Here is a 27,378-nt window from a genome sequence, read left to right on the forward strand (position 1 = left end):
TTTAAGTGGCACTAGAGGCAGGAGTTAACTTCATGGGGGATAGCCTGGCTCGAGAACAGTTCCTATTTGGCTCATGCAGGGTTTTAATTTATGAGATTTTTTCATAGCTTAAGTATAAACCTGAGTCAAAGTTCAGAGCTATTATTTTTACAGTATAAAAATAACAAACCAATGTCAACCAACTCCTCCGTAGTTGCTCCGATTTCTTTTTTCTTTGCTTTGACTTTTAGTGTAATTTTAAACGTCAGGGCTTTTTTGAGAAACTATACATACCTCAAGTGGTCATTTCCTAAAAACCTAAGAGAAGTTAAGTACTTTCTGTGCATATACTTAGACCTCAGTGAATCACGCAGGTATTAATCTGAGATGTATGCTGTGCAGATGAGAGAAGCAAATCAGCTCCAGCTGGTTTCCTAAATGAAGACTGTATTTTTATGTGGTCTCTCAGTCCTCTGGCAAACCTTAAACCCATTAGCTAACTAATGAAATCTCATACAGGGCTCCACCCTAATTTCTTGCCAAGCTGCAGGTGTGTGCAAAGGGTCCGTCAGCACTGGTGTAACGTGGAGCAAGCCCTGGCACCTCCTCTGGCTGACAGGGAATGAAGGAGAGAGCTGGAGCATTTGCAGGGAGGTCTAAGGGAAGGGAGGGTACCAGAAGCACTTGGAGAAGGGGGAGCCACTGCAAGTAGTAGAGCTGTGGCAGACACAGTGGGGGTAGAGGGATGAAGAACATCAATCCACCAAGGAGTGAGTTTCTGCTGGTTCTGCCACTCATGGGACAACTCACAAACGCTGGGCTCGCGTCCCAGTGCACTCGGGTGCTCGTGTCCAAGACCCTGACTCCACAGCCACCCTGTCGTGTGAGTCACTGAGCACCCCAACATCACCAGTTCCCAGGAGTTTCAAGAAGGGGCCAACAAATTATGTCCAGATCTAGTAACAACAGAGGGAAAGATGCACATCAGCTCCTTCTGTGACCACATCCAAAAATCTGAGTCTATGCAAATTCTGCAAAACCCAGTAGGAAATCAGAGGAGAGCACAGGAGGAGAGCCTAAACACAGACCTAGGCTGCAGCGTCCAGCACTCTTGGTCTGCTTGGGCTCTGCATCACTACCCTGAATGTCCAAGATGATGAAACATCTTGTTAAAGCTACAAGACACTTCATATAGACTCTGCACTGGGCTTGTAGTCCAAGCTGTGCTCAAAAGCATCTATCCGAGAGGTCCACAGAGGTTAGTATCCCCCTCTGCTTAGCACCACTGAGGCTGCAGTTGGATGCTGCATCCAGTTTGATGCCTCCCCAGTAGAAGACATGCCTTGACAAGCTGAAGAGACTCTAATGCAGGGCCATCAGGATGGGCAGGATGCTGGGACACAGAAGATGTGAGCAGAAACAGTGAATTAGACTTCTCCAGCTTGGCGAGGGGAAGGCTGTAGCGAGATCTAATTGCAGGCAGTCATCCGCTGCCTAAAGGAAAAGGTTTTCTAGAGAAGACAGAGCCAGGCTTTTGTCAGATGTGCGCAGGGGGAAGAACAAGGGGCAATGAGAACAAGTTGTGGAAAACTGCTTGCCACAAGAGTGGTGCAGCCTTTTGACAGAGACCACAGGTGGTGGGTTCTCCATCCTTGGATATTCAATACTCAACTGGGCAAGGCCCTGGGCAACCTGATCTATCTCTGGGGCTAGGTTTACTCAGAGGAGGACACTAGACTGGGAACTTTCAGAGGTCCCTTCCCATCTAAACTTTCTGTGACACGGTCTCAGAAAAATGCACAGGTCTGCCCAACTGTCCAGGTTACTCCCGCATGCCAAGACATCACACAAGGTGGGAACTGGGCTCCAAACGGATACCTTACATTTCACAAAACTTAATTTCTGCCCTCATTTTATCCAGCTGAAGCCAAGTCCTCACCACTGTGATTCAAGTTTGAATTCTGATTCTAGTTCAACACAAGGGAGCTTAGCTGCCTTTCCCTGAAACAAACTGTAAACCACCATGAGCTCAGGCATGGTTGAAAGTCACCTTGGCTAAGCCCCTTGCTTCTGCAGCACGCGAGCGAGTCACTCAGCCTCCAGGAGACCAGCACAGTATCTTGCTTTGCAGATTTCTTGCAGAGCAGCCAAGTGTCACCTTGAACAATTCCCAATAAAACAGAGCACATAAGGTAGCTGATGTCCCTAGCCCCTGCTCAGTGAACAGTGTCCATCAGGCATATCCTCATCCCTTAGCCTTTCCACAGCAGAGCTGGGCAGCGCCAGCACATTCAGGCTCTGCGTGACAAGAGTGGACAGAAAAAAGACAGGGGATGCTCCAGACAGTGAGATGCTCTGTCGTGTCAGATGCAGAAAGCAGAGTTCAGCACACACTCTCATTGCTCCAGGCAAGCCAGCCATCACCTAGAAAGAGAGAGGTCCTCCCAGCCTCCCTGCAAGAAGCTCATGCCTAATGAAGTCCAACAGGGAATCTCTCACCCCATCAGGAAACTCACGACTTCTCCAAGGAAGATCTGGATTTCCTGTGCTTTGATGAAAACCTCACAACTAGCAGCCATTAACCTAAGACACACTGAAATTTGTGTTTGAAAAGAAACACCAGGAAGGAGCCATTCTGGATCTATCAAAGCATACTGTGACTTCTGCCTCTCTAAATGACATGCCGGTCCTGTGAAATACATAATGCTATCTGCAGTTACTGTCACCACCCAGAACCCTACAGCAATGAAGTTCAGTATGCCACAGACAGCACTTACTGGTGGTGCTGCTTCATGCCCATGGGGATCCTCATGCCAGAGCTGACATTCCCATCCTCGCATCTGACAGCTCCGCAGCAGATGACTTGCTGTCCAAGGTCATGCAGGCACAAGAGAAAGCTCCCTGTGCTCAACCAAAGTGATCTCTCCCTTCATCCGCTGTTGCTGAGGGAGGTCTTACACTGGTTGCACTCTCCTGGACCTTCCTCTCTCCTTGCATGCCACAAGATGCAGCTTACCTCGTTCCTAACCCAATATTCAGAAACTGCCTGTTATCTCCTGGCCCTCCTCTCCTCTACACTCCTGCAGCCTGCAAGCCACACAACTCAACACTGGATCTTACCAAGCAGTCCTTCTTACCAGGACCATCCAGCAAATAGCCTGTATGTTTGGTGACCAGGCAACACATAACCGAGTCAAACTCTGCCAAAGCCCAAACACAAACCCTCCCAGCTGTATCCCCCCCTTTGCATATTTTTAAGGCACGCACTTGTAAACACAGTTATGTGTTCTCCTATTTGGGGTGAGGTTCTCTCATGCACCTGGCATGCACGTAATTGCTTAATTACTAATCTCTATGAAAAACACATGGGCACGCTTGAATCATCAGTGACACCGTGCACTCAGTTCCTGCTCTGTAATTTGAACCCTTCCACTTGGAAACTTTACAGCCAGCACAATGCCCTCTGAAAAGTGATCCTGGATTTCTTGCCTAAACCTTGGTTAGTCCTCAGATGGACTCCCGATTCTCTGGCACACTTTAGTTGCAGGGAGCAGCTGAACCTGATAGACACCACCTGAACACAGGAGCAGAAAGGCTCCAGTCTTGCACTGAGCAGTGCCTTGGACCCTTTGATAGGTAATGGCAACGTCCTGTAAAACAGAGGCCCTGCCAGACTGCCCGTAGCAAAGCACAGCATGCTGTTTGTTAGCAACACACCTACGTCTGCATGTTCCTGATACCACCCCACTGCCAGAGTGGCCAAAGCAGAGGAAGTGAAAGAGAAATGCTCCATCAAGGTACAGATAATAAACCCTAGATAGGCTGATGCTTAAAGAACACAGAAGCACAAACAGTACTGTTCCAGCAGCAATAAGCATGTAGTATAGGCTGTGCACCAAATCTCCACGAGACATTTAACACCAGTGGGATCCTCACACAATCCTCCAAGGCCTGAAGGCACGAAGATACCACCTGGGAGAGCTGCTGAACCACACAGCACAGGAACAGGGCAGAGCCCTGGGGAAGCATTGCCGCAGCCTGGTTTCCGTGCTTCTACTGGGGCATCTGCTACTGGCTGCTGCCAGCCAGAGAGTATCCTGGGCTGGACGGACTTTGGTCTGACCCAGGATAGCCTCCGATATGTGTTTATCTCACTCACCATGAACCAACAGGAAGAAGTCCCTCTCAGGAGGGTGATGCAGCTCTGAGTCAGGGAACGAGGGAGGTAGAGTCTCCATCTTTGGGGGTTTCTAGACATAGGCCATATGAAGCCACAACCTCCCTGGCTGAGCAGAGAGATCTGCTGTGAGCTGGGGATGGACCAGAGAACCACTGAGCCACCAGCAGTGCTGAGGCCTGTGACAAAAAACGTGGCCATCTAGCAACACAGAGCCATGGAACACAATTTTAATCTGTTTCTTCCAAAAGTCTCATAATTTTACGGAGTAAACATGTTTTGACTACAAGTCCCTGCCTGGAATAGAGAAGTGAAGACAGAGTCTTTCTAGCTCATGATCACAGCTGTCAACTACAGAGGAAAAAAATCAGAAGGCAGATCCCAGCCTCCTTCCCTTGAGCTGCGCTGGGCTTTCACAAAAACTCCTCATTCCTGGAAAACAGTGAAGCAGCAAACAGAAAAGTAAAACAATTAATCTACAAACATTATATTCAGTAGCACATTTCTCAGAGGGATGGAGTTACACATCTAGCAACAGGGGACAGATGCTTTTTACAAAAGGATCATTCAGGATCTCTTGAAAAGATAAACCAAACTGTCCTTTGGGCAAAGGAAATGCCTAATGAGATAGAATAAGCTGTCTCCACATCTGTTTGACTTTCCCAAATACACAGAGCAGGAGGGGAGGCAGCAACATATTCCCAGTATTATGCAAAAACATATTATCTGGAGAAAAGCCAGCAGACCATCACAGCTGAGAAATGGCTGGAGAAAAGAACAAGTCAGGCTGGAAACAAAGCAACGTTTAGGCGGGAAAAGAAAAAAAAGAGCCCAGACAGGAGGAAAACAGAGACCTTGAAATGAGCAACAGTGAGCATATGATGCAGCATGCTTGTTGCAATACCCAAATACATGTACATCAGGGCAACAGGTACAGAGGCTGCCAAGACTGAACAGTGCAGGCTCTTCTACACCACTGCAAAAGGAATTTAGATCTGGGCACCACGGTGCCAGGAAGACAGTGCTTGGCTTTAACGTCATTGCCCAGTTCCCCCTTTCAAGGCAAAAGATGAAGGGCTCACTACCATAAACTGAAGTAGGGCTTGCATGCGCAAACACTTGTCCAGTATTTGTTCTATCAACTAGACTGAAAGAAGGTGCCACCTCTTGGCACAAACCTTGTGTCTTTGATGAGAAATGAGGAATTCATTCTCCACTCCCGCGCGAGCTGGCGGGTCACACATGAGGAAGGGGTTTTATATGCACTTAAAAATAACCTCAGCCACATGGCTGAGCACCTTTCTGGCTCAAGGCCCAACACCCAATGAAAGATGTAAAGCAACTAGAGAGAGGACCTCTACCTAGGACAGCAAGTCCAGAAGCGGGGCAGTGAGCAACAGGTTCTGCCCAACAAACCATCCAGGGCCCTTTCAAAAGCTGAAGCAGATCGATGAGCACATCAGGATGGCACATAAGTGGGGGCAGAAGCTGTGTCCAGTGAAGTGGAGGAAAGTTATCTTTTAGATAGGAGGTGCCTTTCAAGCAAAACAGTGACTAATTAAAGCCAGACAAGGTATGGTCGTGGAAAATACACCACAAGGACTCAGGACTCAAGGAATCTTTCCCCCCCCCCCCCCCCGCTAATTTCTACCTTTCCCGTACAAAAGCTGCGCAGCTTTCTATTGATCCCTCCCCTGAAGAACCATTTCCTAGCAGAGCGGATTACAAACCCAACCGCCGCTAAGAGAAAAACAAACTACCGGCGCCCTTCGCCACCCGCGCAGCGCGGCGCAGGGCCCGCTCCCCACCGCCCGCGCCTCCCGCAGCTGCCCCGCCGTCCCCGGCAGCGTCGCGGACACGCGTGACCGCGGCCGGCTGCCAGCCCAGCGCCTCCCCCGCGGGCTCCCGGCCGAAGGGCACGGCCGCCCCGGAGCCCGGGGACACCGGCTGCCGCGGCGCCCGCTCCCCGGCGCGGAGCTCCGGCCCTCCGGGCACGGCGGGCGGGCGGGCGGCGAGAGGCAGGCAGGAGAGATGCAGGCAGGAGAGATGCAGGCAGGAGAGATGCAGGCAGGAGAGATGCAGGCAGGAGAGATGCAGGCAGGAGAGATGCAGGCAGGAGAGATGCAGGCAGGCGAGATGCAGGCAGGAGAGATGCAGGCAGGAGAGATGCAGGCAGCACCCAGCGCGCTGCCGGGCTCAGGCAGCGCGGAGGCGGCCGCTATTTATGTCGAGCCGGTGCCGCCCGGTGCCGGCCAAACATTCTGCCCAGATAAGGGCCGGGCCGGGCCGGGCCGGGCCCGCCACCCCGCCGCCCGCTTACCGCACCCGGGAGCCGAGCCGAGCCGAGCCGAGCCGAGCCGAGCCGAGCCAAGCCGAGCCGAGCCCGGGCGGCGCGTCCTGCCCGCGCCGGCTCCGCCGCTGTGGGGGGCGGGGGTCCAGCCCCGGCCCCGGCCCCGGCCCCGGCCCCGGCCCCGGGCCCGGCCGTCACTCAGCGGGGGCCGGCCCTGTCGCCCCTCCCGGCCGGGAACAGCTGTGCCCGGGCTCGGCCCCCGCCCCGGGTCCCGGCCTTTGGGCTGTCCTTACCGCGCCCCCCCCCCCCGCACCCGGGAGGGCAGACTTGCACCCCGGGGAGCGGTGGGCGCTGCGGGGGGCGGCAGCCCCGGCGCGGCAAGGGCGGCATTAGCCTTTTCATGGGTCTTTCCTGCTTTTAACGACTGAGCCTGCCTTTCGTCACCTGGAAACTTCCTCCGGAGTGCCGAGCCAGGCGCCCGGGCACGGGCGCCTTTTGGAAAGCTCCGCAAGATGCGCACACCTCGGTTCGTGGGGACCCAGGCCACTGCGGAGCGCCCCGAGGCTGCGGCTGGAAAAACTCCTTGCCCGGGAGGAAGCGCAGGGGCGCGGGGGGGTGCAGCCCTGGGGTGCGGGGTGTCTCAAGGCTCAGCCAGAGCAAGTCACGGCTGCCCTGGCCCCTGGCTGGGGGTGGCCCCGCGACCCGCGCTGCTGGGGCCCTGCGGCTGCAAGCGTGAGCGCTACATAAAAGCTGCTTCCCTGCAAATGCCATCAGTGTCAATGCACTTACTAATCCTCCACTGCGCTTTACTCCCTGTCAATCTGCCCCATACATCCAGTGACGGCCACCTCCTAGAGCAGCTCCAAGTCTGCCACCAGCCCAGAGAGCTGCCTTCCAACCTCGTAGTGATACAGGGCCAAAATAGGAACAGGGGATGTAAGGGTTAACATGAGAATAGCAAGAAGGGGATAATAGCAAGAAGGGGATAACAAAAGAAAATAGTTCAAGGGAAATAGTTTAGATAACGGTTAACTGTCTGCTTAGTGAGCAGACAGTTTATAAAACACGGTGAGCTCTCTAGGCTTTATCAGTACCAAGCCGGTTGGAACTAGACCCACGGTTTGGACAACAGCCAGTAAGAAACTGAGTATGCGCAAAACCTGGGGTCACAGAGCGGACAGGAGGAAGAGGAGCTTGACTTCATCCCCAAAGACCCCCACGACCACCACCAGAAGACACTGCGCAGACTCAACTAGGAGGAGATTATGGAAATGCTAATTATAATATGAAGCGGGGATAGGTGTTGAATATGTATAGGCGTATTGCGAAATATTATGAATATGTAATCATTTGCTCTATAAATCTTAGGTAACAGCATCACACGTTGGGTACACAATAGGAGGAGTTATCCCCTGTGTACCTCAGCGCTGAATAAACATACCTACTTTACAATCTATCAGATTGTGGAGTCTATTTCCGCACGTCAGTTGTGTCAACACTTTTAATAACATTGCTGCCAAATCTTTCCTCTATCTCACATTTGAGTCACTGTAAAGGCCCATGGATTTGTCCTATAATCTTTTTTAACAAACCTCCCGCAAAGCATCAGCCCCAGGCTCCTCCTTGTCTCTGATGTCTGGCCTCCACCAGCAGCCACAAGCCATGAATGGCTGTCAGAGGAGCTCAATCCATCTGAACACACCTCCAGACTCGCACTTCCCTGACCTAACAATGACCTTCATCTGAAAATGACCCCAGTCTCCATGAGATGGTACCTGGCTTTTTTTTCACAGCTCGTCATACAGCTGACCTGGCTGGCGCTGAGGTTCTGTGTCCCGTGGCATTTGGAGAAAGATCTGCAATTAGCTCTGGAAATATTGCTCACGGCTGGGCAAAGGATACAGATGGGGACCCTGCCAAGCACTGGATTCAGTGCGTGCCTGGTAGAGGTTGAGCAGGATTATGGCCCAAGTCACTGGCATCATCCCAGCTGCTGGCAGGAGTGAAAAGGGCACTTAGAATCACCCAGTCCACCCACTGACTGGCCCAAATGCCCAAATGTCTTCAGGCTGAAGAAGGCTGATGGGTACCAGATCAGTCAAACCCAGATGCCAGCGTCTACACCACCTGCTTACCAACTGTCTTTCTCAAGGGCATGCAAGCCAAGAGCAGCTCAGGAAGGGGTCCACTGGCACTACCAAGCTTCCCTAAAAGTCCACATTGCCTTTACACTCTGAGATACACGAGTCACTTAATTTCTATCCCATCTGGATGCTGTCAGATCCAGCTTTATGGGCACCAGAAGCTCATCCAAGTGTTACAATCCCCTCAGATCCCATTCGGCCTGTCTCCATCAGGCGAGACATTAACCCAGCTTCTCAGCACATTTGTTTTCAGTGTTAAGTATCAGTGAAGCTTCTTTTTTAGCTCTCTACCATGACACACTGCAGGGATAAATGCTGCAAGTAATGCACCTTGCAGCACTGTTCACAAGACACCAAGTATCACTAACTCCAGCTACATCTAAGCCCTTCTTCAGGTCTCAAGGTAATGGCTCAGCACGCCTGGAGCACGTCCGCTCAGGTCACAAGCTCCTCTTGCCCCAACCAAGTTCTAACCTCACAGAGCAGGGCCATTCTACTGTTAAAGACTTCTCAGCAATGAAAAAAACCAAAACAAAACAAAACATAAAAGGAAGCTTTCAGGCATTATGAAGGCTTAAAGTGAGGGGGTTTTCATTACATGATTCTTTTTCACTTTCCTGCTCTAAGCCTAACACATCAGCACATGAGAATCACGGATCTCAGAGGTTTGCCTGATGCACTGCAACTGTGAGAACTAAGGGTGAGTGTGGTGAAAACACAGACACAACAGAGCTCTGCAACAAAAGTCTCCCTGAATGGGGAAGGAGTAGTCTAGGAGTAGAAACCTTGGAGCTAGGAACTCATTTTGGGATGGCAAAGAGGGTGCTCCTCGCATTTCTCTAACAAAACCGAGTGCCTCGAAACAACCTGGGGTGAACACACTGGGAGATGAAAACAGGTAAACTTGAACTTTGTAAATTTAACAAAATACAGAGGAGATGGAATAAACAGAAAAGAGGTGGTTTGAAAGTGCTTATTTTTCACAGCTTTGGAAAAGTAAGAGATCTGCTTCGGTTTGGTTTTTGGTTATTTTTGTTGGGGTTTTGGTGTGTTTTGTTTTCCCTAGGTAATGAATGCTTTTTTCAGTTTATAAAATTCACCGTGGTCCACAAAACATGTCTGACAATGCTGCGTTCCCTTTAGCTAGCTGGAAAGTTATCTTGGGTCGGGTCCCGAGAATTACTCTCCATCTCCACATCTCAAGGGAGGATCAGCTGGACTTCTGCAGATACATCCTACCTGTTTTTCACATTTATAATGAAACTGGAGTTCCAGTAAATTTCCAGGCTTCCCCCCTCTCTTTAGAAAGACCAACTAACCTAATCTAAATGTACCTTTCTGCAATTCAAACTCTTACATGTACTATTTTCCTTACATATAAACTCTTTTAGATTCTTTATCAGTGAAAACTTTTGAAAGTGTTCCCCTTCTCAGCCTTCTATCCAGACTAACTACAAATCCTGCTATTTAAGCCAGATTTTCTAGACTTTCATTGCTCTTGCTTTTGTCTGGATTTGCTGTAATTAATCCACCTCTTTTGTGTAGGACAGTACCCAGAACTGCACACAGGATTCCTGGGGAGGCCTTTCAAATAGCAGTCAGAATGGAAAGATCAGGTGGAACAGTAACTCCACTCCCTGCTCGATTCCAACACGACATGGGAGCACCCCTGGTGAGGTATCATGCCTTCATGAAAGCAGAGAAATCATACACAACAAAGCCCAAACACAGACTGCTGAAAAATTGCTGTTAAAAACCATGCAGCATTCTGTGTGAATTAATAGCTTACACAGAGCAGGCAGGTCTGATGCCTCCTAGGGACAGCAGGCTGACTACTCAGTAGTAATTATGCTAACTGCTTCATGGATCAGCATCAGCAAACTCTAAGTGTTCAATGTGTGTTTTTCAAAGCCGGAGCACAAAATTAGTATTTCAGGTATTAACATAACTTCTCTCTCAACAAGAACTCTTTTAAGAGTCTCACCTCAGCATACTAAAAATATGGACAGGACCGTGTTAACTAGCAATTTGCATTAGATAGCAGTTTGTTAGTTTATCACTGCCCACTCTAGTCATAAGGGCTCTGCTATATACCCTGTGTACAGTCCAGGCAGAGAGACACTCATCAGACTTCCAGGAGGACTCCTTGCTGCTTAGCTCAGACCTTCACTACAACTATACCAGAGTTAGACTAAGACGGTGCAAATATAAGTCTTACATGCTTAAACAGCTTGTTTGCTCAGAATTTTTGCATGCATTTTCTTTCTCCCATCCTAATGTTACATATGCACTGCACCTTTCAAGTGATGGGTCCCTTTCTGTCCAGTCCCCTTTACCTGTGCAGACAGCAAGCTGACAGAATTTCTTAGTTTAGCTTGTGTATTACTAGAAGGATTATATAGCTATGCACAACAGAAAAAATCCTTCTGTTGACAATCACTTTGTAAAGTTTTAATACTGTGTTTAACAATCTTAAGGGACTATGGCAAGCAAAGTCAAATCTAAGTAGCAGACTCTGAAATACCATCATGTCTACACCTCCTCTAAATATTTCTAAGGCCAAAAAGAAAGTAGACTCTAAAGTTGGCCAAAAATACTGTGTTCAGAGGACTTTAAGCACTGATCCACATGTTTATAGGACATTGCTTGCTTCTCTCTCCAGGGAGCAGCAGTTCTTGAAAGTTTCTCAGAAGGAGACAGGAAAACAAGCTATCAAAAAAGAGGCAAGGGAATGCCTTGAATTTAGCAACTGGGTGGTGGCTTGGGGTGAGGAGGGGAGCAGAGGATTCAGAAAGATGGTATCATTGCTAAAGAACAGCAAGCAGACTAGTAAGCACAGAAAGTACATAACCTCCTGTGAAAGTTAAGCCTCACAAATGCAATTTCCCAAACAAGGCACTTTTAACTATTCAACTCTTATGTAGTTAAGGAAGGGGAAAAAGTCCACCAGTAGTGCATGTCTCTAACACTAAATCCAGAAATATTGAGGACTGTTTCCATGCTTCCCAAGTAATAAAAATGCTAGCTAAAGAAAATGGGTAGTACCCAGTAAAGGTTGTGAGTAGGAGTTATGAGATTAAAAAGCCGTCAAAATTAGGGAAAGATCACAAGAACAGAAGTCAACATGTTTTATTGATAAATAGCTTTTTTAATATTTTCACCCAAAGATTCTAGTATTACAAGGGTAAACAAAGTGCAAATTTTCAGAAGGTCAGCTGAAGTCAACAGAACCCAAACTTGTTAAATAAACCCTTTTCAAGGAACACAGATTTTTCAGTTTTATCATCTTCATGTTTTCAAGGCCATGTAGTAGTTACATTTCTCTTCAAAGCCTGTTACTTATTTTATTGCTAAAGAATCTGAGTTGCTACATTTCAGAAGTGGTGATTAATCATCCTTTGAAAATTCCACAAGACTTTGAGACACAAAATCATGAATCCATATATCGGTATCTGGAAGAGATGTGTCCACGAGAAAAGTCACTATTTTTCGATCCCAAGAGTTAGTGCTTTCATGAACCGCCTGTATCTGTGCCACCAAGGGTTTCTTCTCTACAAGATTCCGAAACACTATTGATGCCTCTTCTGACCACTGCTGGCTTTTCACTCCTAGGACAAATGTAAAACAAAACAGAAGGTCACTTATAGACTAGACCAATCTGAATGATTAAGTTTCTAAAGAAGTGGGGGGAGTTTAAATAGTTGTGAAAACAGATGTTCAAGTGCTACTGAATGCAGATTAACTCTAGAAAAGAAGCATAAGCTCACTCACCTCCCACACGAACAGGCTTACTTATTACAGAGACTAAGACATGTATTTTTCCTTGAAGTCTAAAGATATGGACAAGTTTGCAGAAGTGAAAGGCAAATGCATTGACTCACTGAGAAATTCAAAGTATATTATATCAACTGCCATGCATGATCAAGGCATGTTAGGAAACATGACAAAAAGGAAACTAAAGATAAGGCACGTTAGGAAACATGACAAAAAGGAAACTAAAGATCCTTTCAAAACAAACTATTTATTTGTCTTCTGCCTGAGGGTGCTAAAATTATTTGTCCTGTTGGCCTTACTTTAGATTTTTTCTTCACCTCAAAGCAGCATCAGCTACTAAAACATCTGCCAAACCTTCAAGTCCCAAACTAGATCTGCAGAGAGAAGTAACAGAGAAATGCCACTTAAATGCCTCATAACTGCTGCTACTTTTTTGAGATCAGCATCCCACAAAGTCAAGTCTGCTGAGGGATGTGATGTTAGAACCCAAACAGGTTTTTGAATATGGATGTAATCCACCAAGAAAGAAGTGGCACCTGAAGACTTGGAATTCAGTCTCCCCAGACCACCGCTGGTGTACAGCATCTGGACACAAGGGACTCAAATATTGTACATGAATACCCAAACAACTTATGAATAAAATAAGCAAAACAGCAAAGTGGCAACACTTTGCTTTTATTATTATCAGCAGCTTGCTGCTGATGGACAGGACAACAGAGGAACACAGCTCCCTGCCAGGTTACAGAAGGAAGGAGAAGATAGTTCATCAACAGTTAAGAAAGGGCAATTAGTGCTAGGAAAGGCCGGTGGGGAAGCAAACGGGATTTTACAAGGACATAGATCAGAGGCTGAGAGGTATCAGAGATGAAAAAAGAGAGAAAAATGTGGAAGAATAGCAAGGCAATAGTTACCAGTCTTCTGGGCTCAGTTGGCCTGCTCTGACAATATGAAGCAGCTCAGAGGCCAGCTTAACTAGCTACTTGGGATTCTGTTAAGCAGGAAAATTGTATGACTTGCAGGCTTGCTCAGCTGGATCCTGTACTACCCCAGTAGACAGACACAGATAAAAATCAGCTTCATTTCAGCACTGCACTCCCAGGACCCCAGCCTGTCAGTAACACATCCATCATCACTAGTTTAAAGCATCCCCCAAGGTCACACTGAGGCTATGCGGGAAAGCAGATCCACAGAAGGCAACCTAGGATCCGAGCACCAACTCTGCAGCCTGCCACTTCAGACAAGCATATTCTGTAACTGAAGTCTAGATTAGTGCTGACCAAACAGTGGCAGAAAGCAGCAACTGAATAAGAAGAGATGCATACACCTGGAAGCAATACAGAAATGAAAGAAAAATTTGGAAAAGAAAGAAAAGACAGCAAGGAGAGATCAAATTTTATTTTTGTAATTCTGTCAGATGTATGCACACTCTCTATGCCCCACATTCTCAAGGAAATTAATCTTACTTAAGTCTGTTGAAAGCCCCCACACCCCTTGTGCGTTTTTTTGTTTGTTTGAGAACACCAGCCAGTATATTTCAGGCAACTCTGGATTCTAAATATACACTGGAAAACAGTAAATTACAGTAGGGGCAAGATACATAAGAAAAACTTCCCCAGAAACTCAGCACCTAGTTCCTAACTTTATGTAGATTAGGATAATCAGATCATAAATTCTTATCAACAAATATATTAGAACTTTCACACTTTGTAATGGGTTATGTTTAAGGATCCAGAACCATTTAGTTTTGATTTCCCTGTGTCCTCCATATATTAGACATCACACACATTAAGTGAAAAATATTTTTGACAATGAAAAGCAACTGCTGGGAAAGCTTAAGCAAGCTTCAGTTTTATACACAGTAACTAAAAGTGCTGCATTGAAATAAACAGAACCATCACCACCTATGTCAAGAAGAAAAGCAGAACTACTTTGATGACATAAACATGCATGTATTAAGTATGTTTTTGCAAGCACGTACATGCTTGCTTTAGCAAAAAACAATCAGACCACTAACCTTTGGCTTTGTCCACTTTATATTTCTGTTCATTTGGTATCCCCACTGATGTAAGACTTTAACAAAATTGTGGATGTTTACTACCTACCTGCAAGCTGAGCTGTTATAGCTTGGAAAGGTAGTTTTCTAAATGTATCCATGAGTGGTTGTACTTTCTCTATACTGACAAATTCATGTTTACCATAGTCCAGCTCATACACTGACAAAAACCCATTTCTAAGAATTCCTTTTATTATGACCCTGTACCACCTAAAAAGGGGAGAGAAAAAGAATAGACAATTTGAATTTGTATTCACACATTGTCAAGGCACCAGAAAAAAAAATACATGACAAAAAGATCTTAACCAACATGTCTCAAGCTTCCCAGATCTGGTATTATTGTAATAGAAGTCAACTCTTCCAACTACAATCTGTAAGCATGAAGAGACTGCAACCTCATTTACTCCCTTAATCTTTCAGACATTATTGGACACCTGCCACCTTGTTAACAATGCAGACAAAGCAGAGCTAGGCTTGCCTAGCTTAGCAGAGCTAAGCTTGCTTTCAAAGATTTTGTTTTTAAGTATCTACTTACTGATTTTCAATTTTAGCTGCATACAGCTTGTTTTTTTCAATGTTCACAGGTTTCTCCTCAGCCCTGCTGTAGTACAAGATCATTTCTTCCATCAGGGCTTCCAGATTATGTAGCTCTTTCCAAGGCTGGACAATGAAGTGACCTGGATGGCAGGCCAGTGAGACATAGACATCCATGAGCTCACCAGTCTTTGACAAGGGTAGAGGTGGAGGCATATCAATGGCAGACACTGCATTGCTGGGTTCTCTGGATGAATCTGATAAACTCTTCTCTAGCTTTCCACTAGTTAATCGTAGAGCTGAAACAGCATCACTTGTCACTTTCGTGGAGGTAGTTCCACTGGGTGTAACACTCAAGAAAACATCTTTCTGATGCTTCCACAGGTCTGCATTTTTGATCTTTCGATTGACACTATGATCCATGTCTGGGAGATTCTCTGGAGCAAACAAGTAAACGTGTGCAATTCCCTTTGAAGAATCCTGTTTAACCACCTTGGAAAACAAAATACAGTTTAACTTCCAGTTGATAACTATTAAATGCACATCTGATTTTGTACAGGAGTCTAAAGCCTTTAACAGAAAAGCAGCAACAGTTCATTGCATTCTATATGCACAGAAGTATTTTCAAGGTTCTCTCAAATATGTTAATGAAGTTGTTGGATAGTAAGCAACTCACAGCAGCTAAAAAGAGCATTTGCAGCTATTCCACTAATGTAAAGCAAATGCAAAGCTTGAACTGAGTTTTGTTCTGACCCACAGGTTCAATCTCAGTACTGAATATACAAATCTAATTTTCAGGGAAACAGTAGCCAGTGTCCATACAGATCTAAACAACTAAGTAATGCTATTAAATATTAACACTTAAATCCTTCAAAATTCTCTTTCTGTGATTATGGGAGATGAAGCCTTGAAAATTAAGGATGGGAAAAAAATAAACATGAAAAAAAGCTTCCAGGTTTGTATCATGCATAATTTTCAAGCACCAGTATAAAAATATTTCCTATTTAACATCAGATAGTAAAGCACTGAAATTTTAATTTGAAAAAGTATATGACATTTCTTTACAGATTCCTCTGTTGATTTTCCTAGCCATGAATAAAAACTTTCCACAATTAAAGCATACATCTGTTGTCTGTTATTTAATCAAGCAAAAACTAGTGCCAAACCCAAACAATCTTGAAAAAGGATGTTTAGAAAAGCCAAATGCAACAGTTGTAAGTCCAAGACTAGAGGAGCTATGTTTTAGCTATACAGTCTAAAGAGTTAAAGCAAGCAAAAAGGTAAAGGAAAGCTACAAAATGCTTTTCCAAAGTGCTGTGACAGTATCTGGAATAAAATTTTAAAGACAAAATCAACTTTGTTTAGTCTGTAGCTAGTAATAATTTCCTTTAGAAGGGTGTTTTCCGTTAATTAAACTCGATTGGATACAGTGCAAGTAGAAATAATTTTATCTGAAAGATAACAGAGGTTCTAATTATAAGTAGCAGATACTAAATCACACTGGATTAGAAAGAACAAACAGAAAATGAAGCTGCTTTCCAATGCCACAAGGAGAAAAAGCTATGCTCACAAGAGGCATAAAGATAATTTAAGATTAACTCAACAGTTGTATCTTTTTATGTGGTAAAGCATTAACAACTGTGTTTCTTTCTTATCAGTTGGTAGAATAGCTCCATATTTGGACTGGGACAGCAAAATGTGAAAGGCTAAAATGAAAGTTGCTAAATTCTTGAGAGGAAAATAGAAGGTTCTAATGGGCTTAAGCAAATAAGTTTTATGCCAAATGTCCTACGGAAAGGACTTTGTATACAAATTATACCCAAGAGCAAGCTACAAACTTTTAAACTTCTTTAACAAAAATCAGTTTGATGAGTGGTTAAGCTTCTAGAGTTGTTCTTTCAATGCTATTTCCACACACCTATGGATTTAAAGTCACATAGGCATTTTGCCTATTTACCTTCATGCTAAATTCAGGACAATTCATTACAGTGTCTCTCAGCCACAGTACAGCATCTGGAGTCCACATGCCAGTGTTAGGAGGCAGATCTGCCAGGCAGCATTTTATAGCCTAAGAATAGAATCAAGCATACAAGGTATAATTTACTAATATGGAAACTAGTCCACAAGTTCCTATTCACAGAAACTTCATTGATGCTGACAGATTCAATAATGTACAACAGAGACAGAACAGCATGCAAAACCAGTACTATTACACATACACAACACCCTGTTGATACACAGGACTACATTATGATTTATTTCAGGCAAAGATGCACAGTGAAATAACACTCCAGTGTTGAATGCAATCAAACAAAATAGAATTTCATTACATAATCCTTGAAGTAGCAGCACTACAAACACTGCCAAGTAGATCTAGTGTAAGGTAGCTTTAACATGTCTTTATACCTGAGGAGGTATCGCAATTGTTTCTTTCAGGAACTGTGGTGGGATTTCTCTTAGCTCTGATACTTTTACAGTTGCAACCGTTCCAGTATCCATGAACTGCACATCAAGTGCCCGTCTAGTGTGAATAATTCTTATCTGAAAGAAGAAAGCAAAAGCATCATTTTGGGGTTAAAAACACAATAGTGACACATATCCTGTAATGAGTTTCACAGAAACTAAGGATTCAGAATTAGCTGAACAAAAAGAAGAGCCATTTCTGTGTAGGAAAACTGTAGCTGTTCTTTGAATACTTCTTACCTCTACGCGTGCCCATTTTCCTTTGGAAGGAAACAAGCAGATTTTGCCACAGAAAGGTAGCGATACATTAAACTCAGATGTCTGCTGCAAATATAAAAACAGAAGTTAAAAAACATGGAGCTATTACTATCTGTTACTCAACAGTTGTGAGAAGCAAGAACTCTGTTTCAAATATAAAGTCACTTTCCAGCCTCAGAAGCATTTCTTATCATGTTGTTTTAAGCTTTCCCAATTGGTAAAGCTTTAATTCCAAGCTGTGTATTTTACAGGGGAAGAGAGAATATAAAGCGCCAGGGGAAGAAAGCCACATTTGGAAACACAGAATATGAAATCACTGACCATTACTTTAATGTTCTGAAAAGCAAGAGCAATTTTAGAGTTGTGACAGACAACTAAAGAAGCTCCTACTTTATATTCTATAACACATAATTTGTTGATATATTTCACAAACCAAATTTACTACTGACTCAAATGAAAGTCTCATGAGGGTGACATTCACCAAGATGATCCTAAATAACATAACCAGACAATGTCTACACTATAAAAAGCATGAAGAAACTCCATTTGAAGACCCATCAACACCTTTGTTTAAATTCTCAGGCAAAATAAAAACCCTCAAGACAAGCTGCAAAGTCAAGACTGCTTCTTTTACCCCCATATGCAGATTGATATGAAAAGATTCTGAATGTCAAGGCCTCTCTTTGATAGAAACAAGAACCTAAGTACACTTTATCCAGAAAACCTGAACTTTTGAAATACTTGTCTGGCTGCCTGCCTTTGTGTTGGTAAATCTTTCAGGGTTCTATATGCTTTCCTTCAGTGTTTAGCTTGCTTGAAACTGAATCTTGATAACTGTGTTCTATATAAAGTATTTCTAAATAGTGTGTGTTCCACAACAGGTCTAAAGCTCAACTTCTACACATAGAAACACTTTGAAAGAGTAGTTTCCGAAGCAGCAGTTCTAAAAGGATCTTCAAGGATCTCCATTTCATGCTTGGATTCTTTAACCCTCAGCTGAATGTTGAACAAATTAGATTCTCCTAAGACTTCTCTTTTGTATAAATTCTCTTGAGTCTAGTAGGGATTGTTGCACATGTCTGTAAATGTCCAGTGAAATGTCAGAGTTCTCTGCCATGTGCCTACTGTAAAACAGCTTAAGACTTTTGAAAACACCTCCTATATATCAGTTCTAGTTGAAATTAGCCACAATATTCAAAAGCTAAGGGTACAAGATATGTAGCTGACCAGATCAAAGCCATCGAATCTCCAAGGAAGTCAGGCTAAAAAGAACAGACCTTGTTTACACTGCTTTTATTGTCACTTTGCACGGTGAGCGCTGGGCCAGGCTGTTTACACACCTGAACCCTATCATCTAAATAAAACTTCCAGGAAAGAATATGGCAGTATCTCCACAGGCTTTATACCAATCTGATGCAGTTTTCATTGCAAGTTTCCCATTATGAGCCATATTGTTACTGTTCTAACTATTCAGGGTAAGTTGTAAATAGTTACTGAAACATTAGAGACAGCTTTTGAACAAGTAGGCATTAAAAGACACCTTTCACATTGAAGGATGCACCCCAAAACACAGGTAAATAATTTGTAGCCTTTTTGAATAGTCTGTGGCTACCTCAGAAACTTTAACTTTTTCCTGTTCAAGGACAATGATTGGTACAATCTGAAGAAAGGCTACATGACTTCACCACTTCACTTACCATAGAACCTACCTTGTAATGGAAGTAGTCTTCTAGTTTCTGCAAGATTTCAGTAAGTCTAGACAAACCTTTAGATGGCACTTGGCAATACAGGCTTCCATCAGAGAAAACACTGGTTACTCTGACATTTGTATATAGTGCATCTACCTGCAATGGTAAGATTTTGATAAGAAAGGGGAAAAAAACACACACACAAACTTAGTAAATTTCTGAGTACTGTTTTTGGTCTATCCAAGACATCAGTAGTCAATGATTTTTAATGAATTAAGAAAGAAACAGGAAAATGGTACCTGTAGGTGTAGTTCAAGGGACTTGTCATACAATGCCCTCAGACAAGTAGCATTGATGTTGATATCATCTTCTCCGGAAGTGTCATAGAGAACAAGAAGAGGGATATCACTCTTTTCCAGTATTTCCACAGCAAATATCTTGGAGCATGTCTGTGATTCCACAGTCTTTACTAGGACAGGATCATCACAGAAGACTTCCAGTCCTGTAAGACACACCATACTCTTTATGTATCACCTTATTCGAAGGGAAAAATAACAGCCAAGTCTGTGTTCACAACAGGAATCTTCCAAGAATCATAATGTAGCAGGAAAGTTGTACTGCACCCCTACCTTCATTCTGCTTTTTTAACACAGAAGGCCATCTTTGGAGAGGGAAAAAAAAGAAGAAAGAAAAAGATCCTCTTCAGAAAGAGACGAGGCAAATGTGTAGAGAAAAAAATGAATGCATCCAAGTATTAGAAAAAAAAAAACAAACAAACAAAAGTGCTCATTCATGGCAATTTTATATATTTAAAATAAAATATTTTTTTAAAGTTAGAAATGCCTACCAGTTTTAGTAAGGTAAATAATTTCCAGCAGAGCTTGGGAAGTCTGCAAGTATGCAAGTACTGAAAGGGGAAGGATCCCTTTAAAATAATTAAATAGGATCACATTTAGGAGTATTGCCTGACCTGGCCAGAATAGATATGCCTCATCTGTGGAAAAAGTGGTTGTGCTAATGTGTTGCTTCACACAACAGCAAACATTTCCTTGTATTTCTTTAGGCTTGCATATATTAAAGTGACAAAGACTTCCAAGCTAAGTGCATAAACAACTAAGCTCCATACAGCATCAAGGTCTGGATATCAAGATCTTCTAGTATCAAAATATCTTTATAAAACTCTCCTTGACATCCTTGCCTCTTTCCATCCCTACCAGTGTCTGATTAGACTATCTGTCTTGGACAAAATCTAACATGCATAGAGTTATTACAAACAAGGATCAAAACTCCCAAACTGAGATGCTTCAATCCATAAATCGTGAATGGCAAATTTGTCAAAATTGGCCTTCTCTTACCTGCCAGTTTACATTTTGCAGCTTGAAATGGCAGTGAATGGAACTGTTTCTGTAGTATGTATACACTGTTGCTTTCAACAAACTCACTGAAGCCATGATCCACATAGCATACCTGATAATGGAAAAGTGAGTAAAAGCATAAAATCATGAATACAATTGTAAATATGTTTTCTCGAGTCTAGGGAAAATCTATTCAGTTATCACATTCTCTGTGCAGCCACAGACAAATGACTTTTCACTAATTTAGTAATATCTAATACCATTAATATCATGTTTTTTTCACTGCTTGAATGTTCAGAGTTTTCAGGGAAAGCCTTCTTCTCAAGATCTCTGTAAAACCATCTCCTCCAACTGTTCCACAGAATCTCAACTCTTAATAGGAACAGTGCTGGAATGGCTTAGCACATATGACCTCAAACCTTATAAAGAAAGGTAATAAAGAAGCAATTTTTATTTGCAAAGTTTTGAAAGTGTTGAAAAGTCAAATACCACTTAAGCGCCATTCTATATTTTGCCTTTTGTTTCTACAGAATTAAGAGAATCGTTTTGATTTATGTTCATAGTAACTTTGATACAAATACTTGTCAGTGCAGGAAGCCCATAGGGAAACTGTTGATTGGCAGCAAATAACTGGAGCTAAAGTGAGAGGAAGATGTCTTTGAAAGAGCTTTTTACAACTCTTTTCTAAACTCTACCATGTAAAATGTCTGCATACCAAACATTGAAAAGGAAGTCTGAACACTGTGTTAGAGGATAATCAGGAAATGGTGCAATAAAGCAGTAGCCTTATTTTGACTGATAGCTCCAGCTAGAGAGAAATTAGAGGCAAGCTTGCTATCAGTGTCCTTGCCATTACTCTAAACTCAACAATCTTTCATAAAACCAAGTTTTGACACCCTCATCAAAGTTCCAGCTGAAGGATATCACACTAACTTTTAGAAAAATCTCAGTTCAAATACATGTGGTATTTAAATATTATGAAATGGATCAACTTTAGAAGTATGTTAAGCAGACCTGGATAAAAATTCACCTAACTGGGGGGAGAAACAAAAAATAAAAAGGTATCATTAATGTTTGACTAGGCAAGAAATAATTGAGAAGTTTGAAACTTTTTTTACAGTTCTATCATATGTTGTAGTTTCATTGCAGATGGCAAGAAGAGTCTGCTTGGCCCAGGAAAAGTTTAACAAGTGAGTTAAACAATCTCAAAGGGGTTTAACTAAAATGTACACTACAAATAACTCTCAGAATACCAGATCTGCCTGGAAGCGAACACGAGTATATCGTTCTCATTGTCTTGCTATTTAGTGCATGTAATATTTATTTAAGTACAAGACTTCCAACAAGATCTATCAGCAAGTGAATTTCGTTCTTCCCATTCCCTTCCTCTATCCCACTCCAAATAGTGCTACTACACCCATTCCTCCTAAGACTATCAAAGACACAAAACACCCAAATTCTAATTATTTATGGAACAAAGCCTAGAAGACCATTTAATTTGGGTGATCACATAACTTCAAAAAAGTCTTAATTTCTCATATAACTGAAAATAGAAGGACTTTGAGCTAAAAAAGGAGAGAATGCTAGCATATTTAAGAAGAGAGTGCAGCATATTTAAGAATTGACTATGTATCTAAAACCCAAGGTTTTTTCAAGCTTTTCTCCAAGTGCCAAAAGAAGTATTTGCTTGCCTTTATTCTGTTGTCTTCTAGAGAAATTATCCGAGCACGCAACCAGGCATCTTCTTCAGCATGTACTGCAACAAGTTGCCCAACACACAGAGATTGAGCTAGTGACACTGTACTGTTCTGACTATAGTACGCTTTCATGTCGTCTTCCATTTGTTCCTGGGCAGAAGAATAATCTTTGCCCACATACCTACAATATTTTACAAAAAAACCACAAGAGTTAGGATGCAACTTCAAAAAGTTGAGTAAAAACCTAAGTACATTTATATGCATATATGAATATGAGTAAACTATAGATATATACATTTTCTAAGCATATCAGTATCCAAGCTCTTTCCCCATTAACAGGGCTATTGAAAAGTAACTGACATAAAATTCTGTACTTTTGTTGACAGCTAAATGTGGTCCAGCAGTGTATAATCTAACACACTCAACTAGATTTTTAGTAAGAGCTCTTACCTGATTATTACAATCAAGTAGAACAGCTTGACCACAAGTGCAGAGTAGTGTCTGGGACCAAATATGAAAGAGAACTAATATGTCATCTCTGATGTTACTCTGTCATTAACAAACAACTTACTCAGGTTTTCACTAGGGTTGATCAAAAACAAGGCATCTAAAATAACTTTACAAATCAGCTGTCAAACCTTGTGCTGTTTACTCTCAGCCTTCAGAACAATCCTGATATTAGGCTGCTGATGTAATGGTTCATACCAAAGCAGTTTGTGTTGAATAGATCTTTTTCATAAAGTATATAAATTTACTGAAAACTCCAAATGTGAAGTTCTGAATGCTTCAGAAACAAGTCATATTAGAGCAGACAAAATTAAAACTTATTCCCAAATTTGTATTAGTAGCTATTGTTTTAACATGTTCATAGAGTGATTAATACTGCTCATTTCTACCACACAGTTTCGATTACCATCCCATAAAAATACACGTTTATTCTGAAAGTCTGCTATATGCCCAGGATTACTTCAGATGCTGCACTATGGCATACTATGCTAACTTTGTTATAAAGATTAAGTTATATCTGATCACATTCCAGGGAACTCTCATTATCCTAGACAGCCTGCTACCTCACCATCCAATTATATATTGCTTTTCAGAATGACAGCCCTTTTGTTTCTATGTAAGCACTTCTTGACTTCATAATGGACATGTAGTGCGGCAACAGTCACGTATGTGCCACTTAAAAGTTTATTTCTTAACATTTGTTTCATAAAGATACTTAACACCCAGTAGGAGTATTTTAACAGAAAGTAGAAGAATCTTTCAGAATTTCCTGCCTCACTGACTATTTTCTGATAACAGGTGAGCATCACACTGAAGAAGTTTTTGGCTGCTCACAACCAATTCAAAAATTATTTTTCAGATTCTTTAGAAAAGCATCTTGGAAAGTAACCTCAAAAAAAAGTATGTAAGAGACTAATCTATGTCTAGGTGGCCAGACACTGTGAGTGTGCATTCAGCATCATTCTTGGTCTCAACTGGAACCAATTTATGTGTCAAGTAAAGCTTGCTGCATCATTGTGAAAGGAACAGAAGGGTATGGTTCCATAGTGAAACAAACGATAATATTTTGTCTATTCAAAAAGATAAAAGAAGCTGAAAAAAGTATCTGAACTGTAGCACAGAAACTCAAGGTAGTTGAGAATAAAAGGTGATAGCTAATTATTTCTTGAGAGAATTCAAATGTAGCACCTAGTGTATCATCTCTGCCTTCAATCATACTCTTTTAGAAGTATAGCAAATATTGAGGAGAATTTCTATCACCTCACTTTCATTCTGACTACCTCAGAATTCTTACAGAATTGTACCACGTCTCAAAATTGAAACAGCACCAAACCTTCCAGCTTTGTCCTAATTAGTACTGCAGTTGAAAGGTTTCAGCCAAACAACACCTAGCCACATATCAAGAAAGTAAAAAGATATTCCTCCATCCCCCAGACAGAAAGAGGAATCTTTATTTTATTGATCTTGCAAAAATCAACATCAACTAGCTGCTAAACAGTTCTGTGGATCCAGAGAAAGTGACTGCTAGTACACACATGGGAAGAGTAAGTCCATGCATTGTTTCATTCCTATATGGCTACATGAACACTTTCATGTCATGGCAAAAAACCTATTCCTTTCAGGGCTAGTTTCATCTTGAAGGTAAGTGACCTTGCCCATGAAGTACAGAGACAACCCTAAGTAGTCATTTCCGTATCTAGGGCCAAGAAACCACTAATCACCACCATGTACCTCCACAAAGCTGAAAAATTCAGAAACTTTTAATATTGTCCAAAAACCATCGTCCAAAATTTGAGAACTGCTGCTTTAGAGAAATTTGAACATAATCACCCTCAGCTCATCAATGTCACACAGTAGTTCAGTCTATGAGACTTGAAGCATTGCCCCAAATAATTAGTGGAAACGTCTTTAAAATAACAGATTAGAAAACTAAGATTTTTTTACTCCACATATACAGCAAGATATCAATGCTGCCATGATTAAAAGGTGTGCAGTGAGCAGGAAGAAGTTTTGCAGAGTTAAGTCCCACCTGCATAACAAACTGGAAGAGCCATATAATTTCTTCCTGCTTTTCTCAATACAAAACATGCAATATGTATTGTGTCTGTTTCAGTATCTCTATGTACAGATGAGTACGTATCTTAAATTGGCTGTCTTTTCTGGCAGTATTAATCTTTATCATCTTTCATGTCTTAGACTAAATTCAAACAGAGCTTTCACAGGGATAACCTAAAACATAAAGCCTCTATTTTCTTTGATGTAGTTCCTCCTCCTGTGACTTCCTTTTTTAAGTTTAGGCTCACTGACAAATTCTATCTGTGTCTTCTTTGGTAAAATAATTGACTCATCCAGCTGGAGATAGTGCAAACGTTAATGATGGATGAAGAATCTTGTCTTAAATTATGCTTTGTGGTAAGACCAGTATACAAAATAAATGTATAAGAAATGTACAAAAAAGGCTTATGGGAGAAAAAGCAAAGTACCAGAATGATGCTAGCAGCTATAATTAAGATGTCAACATTCTCAAGAGAGAATTTCTCTCATGATCCCCAAGTTTGGGGGGTTCACTACATGTTAACAGCCATTAAGATTCCATGATTTCAGGGAACTGAAACAGTGGACTGACACATACAGAGAGAAAAAGGACACCTGAATTTCAGCCTTAAGGCTAGTGTGTTGAATATAGCCAACCAGCAATGAGGAACAGTGTGTTAGTTTCATAGTGAAAGGATCTGTAAGTAAACTGCACACATACTTATTTTGATCCTAATCAAGACCTCTGAGAATGACTGAAACTATCTAATGAAAGCTGAAACTGCAGAAAAAAAAAAGTGGGAAAAAACAGAGAGCTGTCAATGTAGTATATTACCACACAGTTGCTCAATTCATCCTTAGAAGTGACATATAAAACTTTTTAAGATTAGGCTCAATTTGAAATAATTTTCAAAGTGAAATATTCTCTAGAAAAAGTGCTTGGGTTTTTTTGTTTACTTCTTAGGTTGGCTTTTTTAAGTTTTAAAGAACTGCTAGCATTTGTGTGTTTTATCCCAAGAACAAAGTATAGAAAGCTTATCATAGTATTTCCTGAAACAGTACAATAACATACAAGAGATAGCCACTACAATCTGCTTGTTACACTGTCCTCGAAGTCTGGGCTGATTAGCAATCAAACCAAGAAGCACTAGTAGTTTATTTCTGGATGGAAGCTCATCTGCCCCCAGGAATGAAAACTGCAGTGTAATCTGAACACACTCAAGTCACATCTAGTTAGCAGTAAGTCAGTTACAGAAGTAAAAGATATTTTAATAAGTATTGCAGCAAAATCTGAATACTACGTGTTACAGTAGGGTTATATCAAAAAGTCTTCCAGCAGCAAGTAAAATCTGCTTTCTCAGACAAGCTAATGATAGAACTCATCAGCTCAGCACAGAAGTTTCAGAAATTTTCCATTTAAGCACACAAACAAAAGGATACTTAAGTTTCATTATCAAAATAAGTAAATGACAAAGTCCTGCAACCTCCTGTTCATCTGTTCTCTTATGGCAGACTTGCACCATACAAATATGTGGATTTATAAATAAAGCAAAAAAGATAGATTCTGAAGTACAAACTTGCCTAATTAGGACATCATTAGTGGTTTTTAGTTCTAACACCATGACAGACACAGATCCTTCTGATGGAATGATTAGAGGAGGAACAGTTATGTTCTCTGGATACTGGTCCTTGGATTCTTCATACTGTTGTTCAGCTGTGGCCTTCACACCATCATGCCTCTGGACTTTCTCAGTGACATTCAGATTTCCATCAATGCGTCTTTGGGGTTTAGCATAGAGGATGGCCTTTCTGGGGGCTTCAGATACATAGTCCACTATACATACATCTGAGAGCAACTCTAGGTTATTTAGAATGTCTTCTGGAAATTTTACTTGGTAAGTGTCTTGGTACAACTTAGGAAGTGCATTAGCCCAAAGACCACTGGAATACTTCAGCAAGATGTTAACAACTTTCTGCTTGAAGTCACTACTAAGTGATGCAGATGTGGTCTCTGTATCTGGTTTTAACAAAGGGTCTACTTTTGAAGCAGTAATGTTCTGAGATGCCTTTTCTTGCTCTGTATCACTTTTTGCTGTTGTTGTTGGTATTTTCTTAGCAGGATAAAGAAGCCCATCCATCTGATCACCCCTGTGTACTTTCTCCACCTTGGAAAACAAAAAGTAGAGTCAATAATCAGTTGCATCTCTAGGTCTAAATAATTTTGCCAATTACATTTTTATAACAAGTATTGTATACAGACTTTGAACTGGACATCCACAAGGAACTAAGCTTGAGGCAGTCACTACAGGGTAGTATTTCTTGTAATGCTTCTTCCTCCATTTTGAAGGATACCAAACACGTATGACTGTATCAGTTGGGGCAAATACCTGATCTATGCAATACAACTCGGCCTTGTTTTGTAAGA

General features: G+C 42.2%; 2 protein-coding genes across 7 annotated transcripts in view; both read right to left on the reverse strand.

The window, feature by feature from the left end:
* Positions 1-7,002, reverse strand: part of TMOD1 (tropomodulin 1) — a 28,918-nt gene extending 21,916 nt beyond the window's left edge. The window contains exon 1 of one of the 5 annotated variants that reach the window (XM_033001744.2): positions 6,891-7,002. The gene's annotated coding sequence lies outside the window, so the exon portion shown is untranslated. Of the gene's footprint in view, positions 1-2,756; positions 3,189-6,476; positions 6,670-6,890 lie in introns of those variants that run through there. The other 4 variants (XM_042787585.1, XM_042787587.1, XM_042787586.1 and 1 more) reach the window with 4 other exon arrangements.
* A 4,702-nt stretch (positions 7,003-11,704) lies between these two features.
* Positions 11,705-27,378, reverse strand: part of TDRD7 (tudor domain containing 7) — a 50,325-nt gene continuing 34,651 nt past the window's right edge. The window contains exons 7-17 of one of the 2 annotated variants that reach the window (XM_042787705.1): positions 26,535-27,118; positions 22,407-22,593; positions 20,716-20,827; positions 19,660-19,862; positions 19,382-19,516; positions 17,655-17,735; positions 17,358-17,492; positions 16,909-17,019; positions 14,953-15,443; positions 14,467-14,627; positions 11,705-12,198 (exon numbers count right to left, since the gene is read on the reverse strand). In XM_042787705.1, coding sequence (XP_042643639.1) covers positions 11,978-12,198; positions 14,467-14,627; positions 14,953-15,443; positions 16,909-17,019; positions 17,358-17,492; positions 17,655-17,735; positions 19,382-19,516; positions 19,660-19,862; positions 20,716-20,827; positions 22,407-22,593; positions 26,535-27,118 — 2,421 coding nt within the window. In that variant the 3' untranslated portion in view covers positions 11,705-11,977. Of the gene's footprint in view, positions 12,199-14,466; positions 14,628-14,952; positions 15,444-16,908; positions 17,020-17,357; positions 17,493-17,654; positions 17,739-19,381; positions 19,517-19,659; positions 19,863-20,715; positions 20,828-22,406; positions 22,594-26,534; positions 27,119-27,378 lie in introns of both variants that reach the window. The other variant, XM_042787704.1, reaches the window with a different exon arrangement.

Source organism: Tyto alba, unplaced genomic scaffold, assembly GCF_018691265.1.
Source record: "Tyto alba isolate M040663 unplaced genomic scaffold, T.alba_DEE_v4.0 Super-Scaffold_13, whole genome shotgun sequence".
NCBI lineage: Eukaryota > Metazoa > Chordata > Aves > Strigiformes > Tytonidae > Tyto > Tyto alba.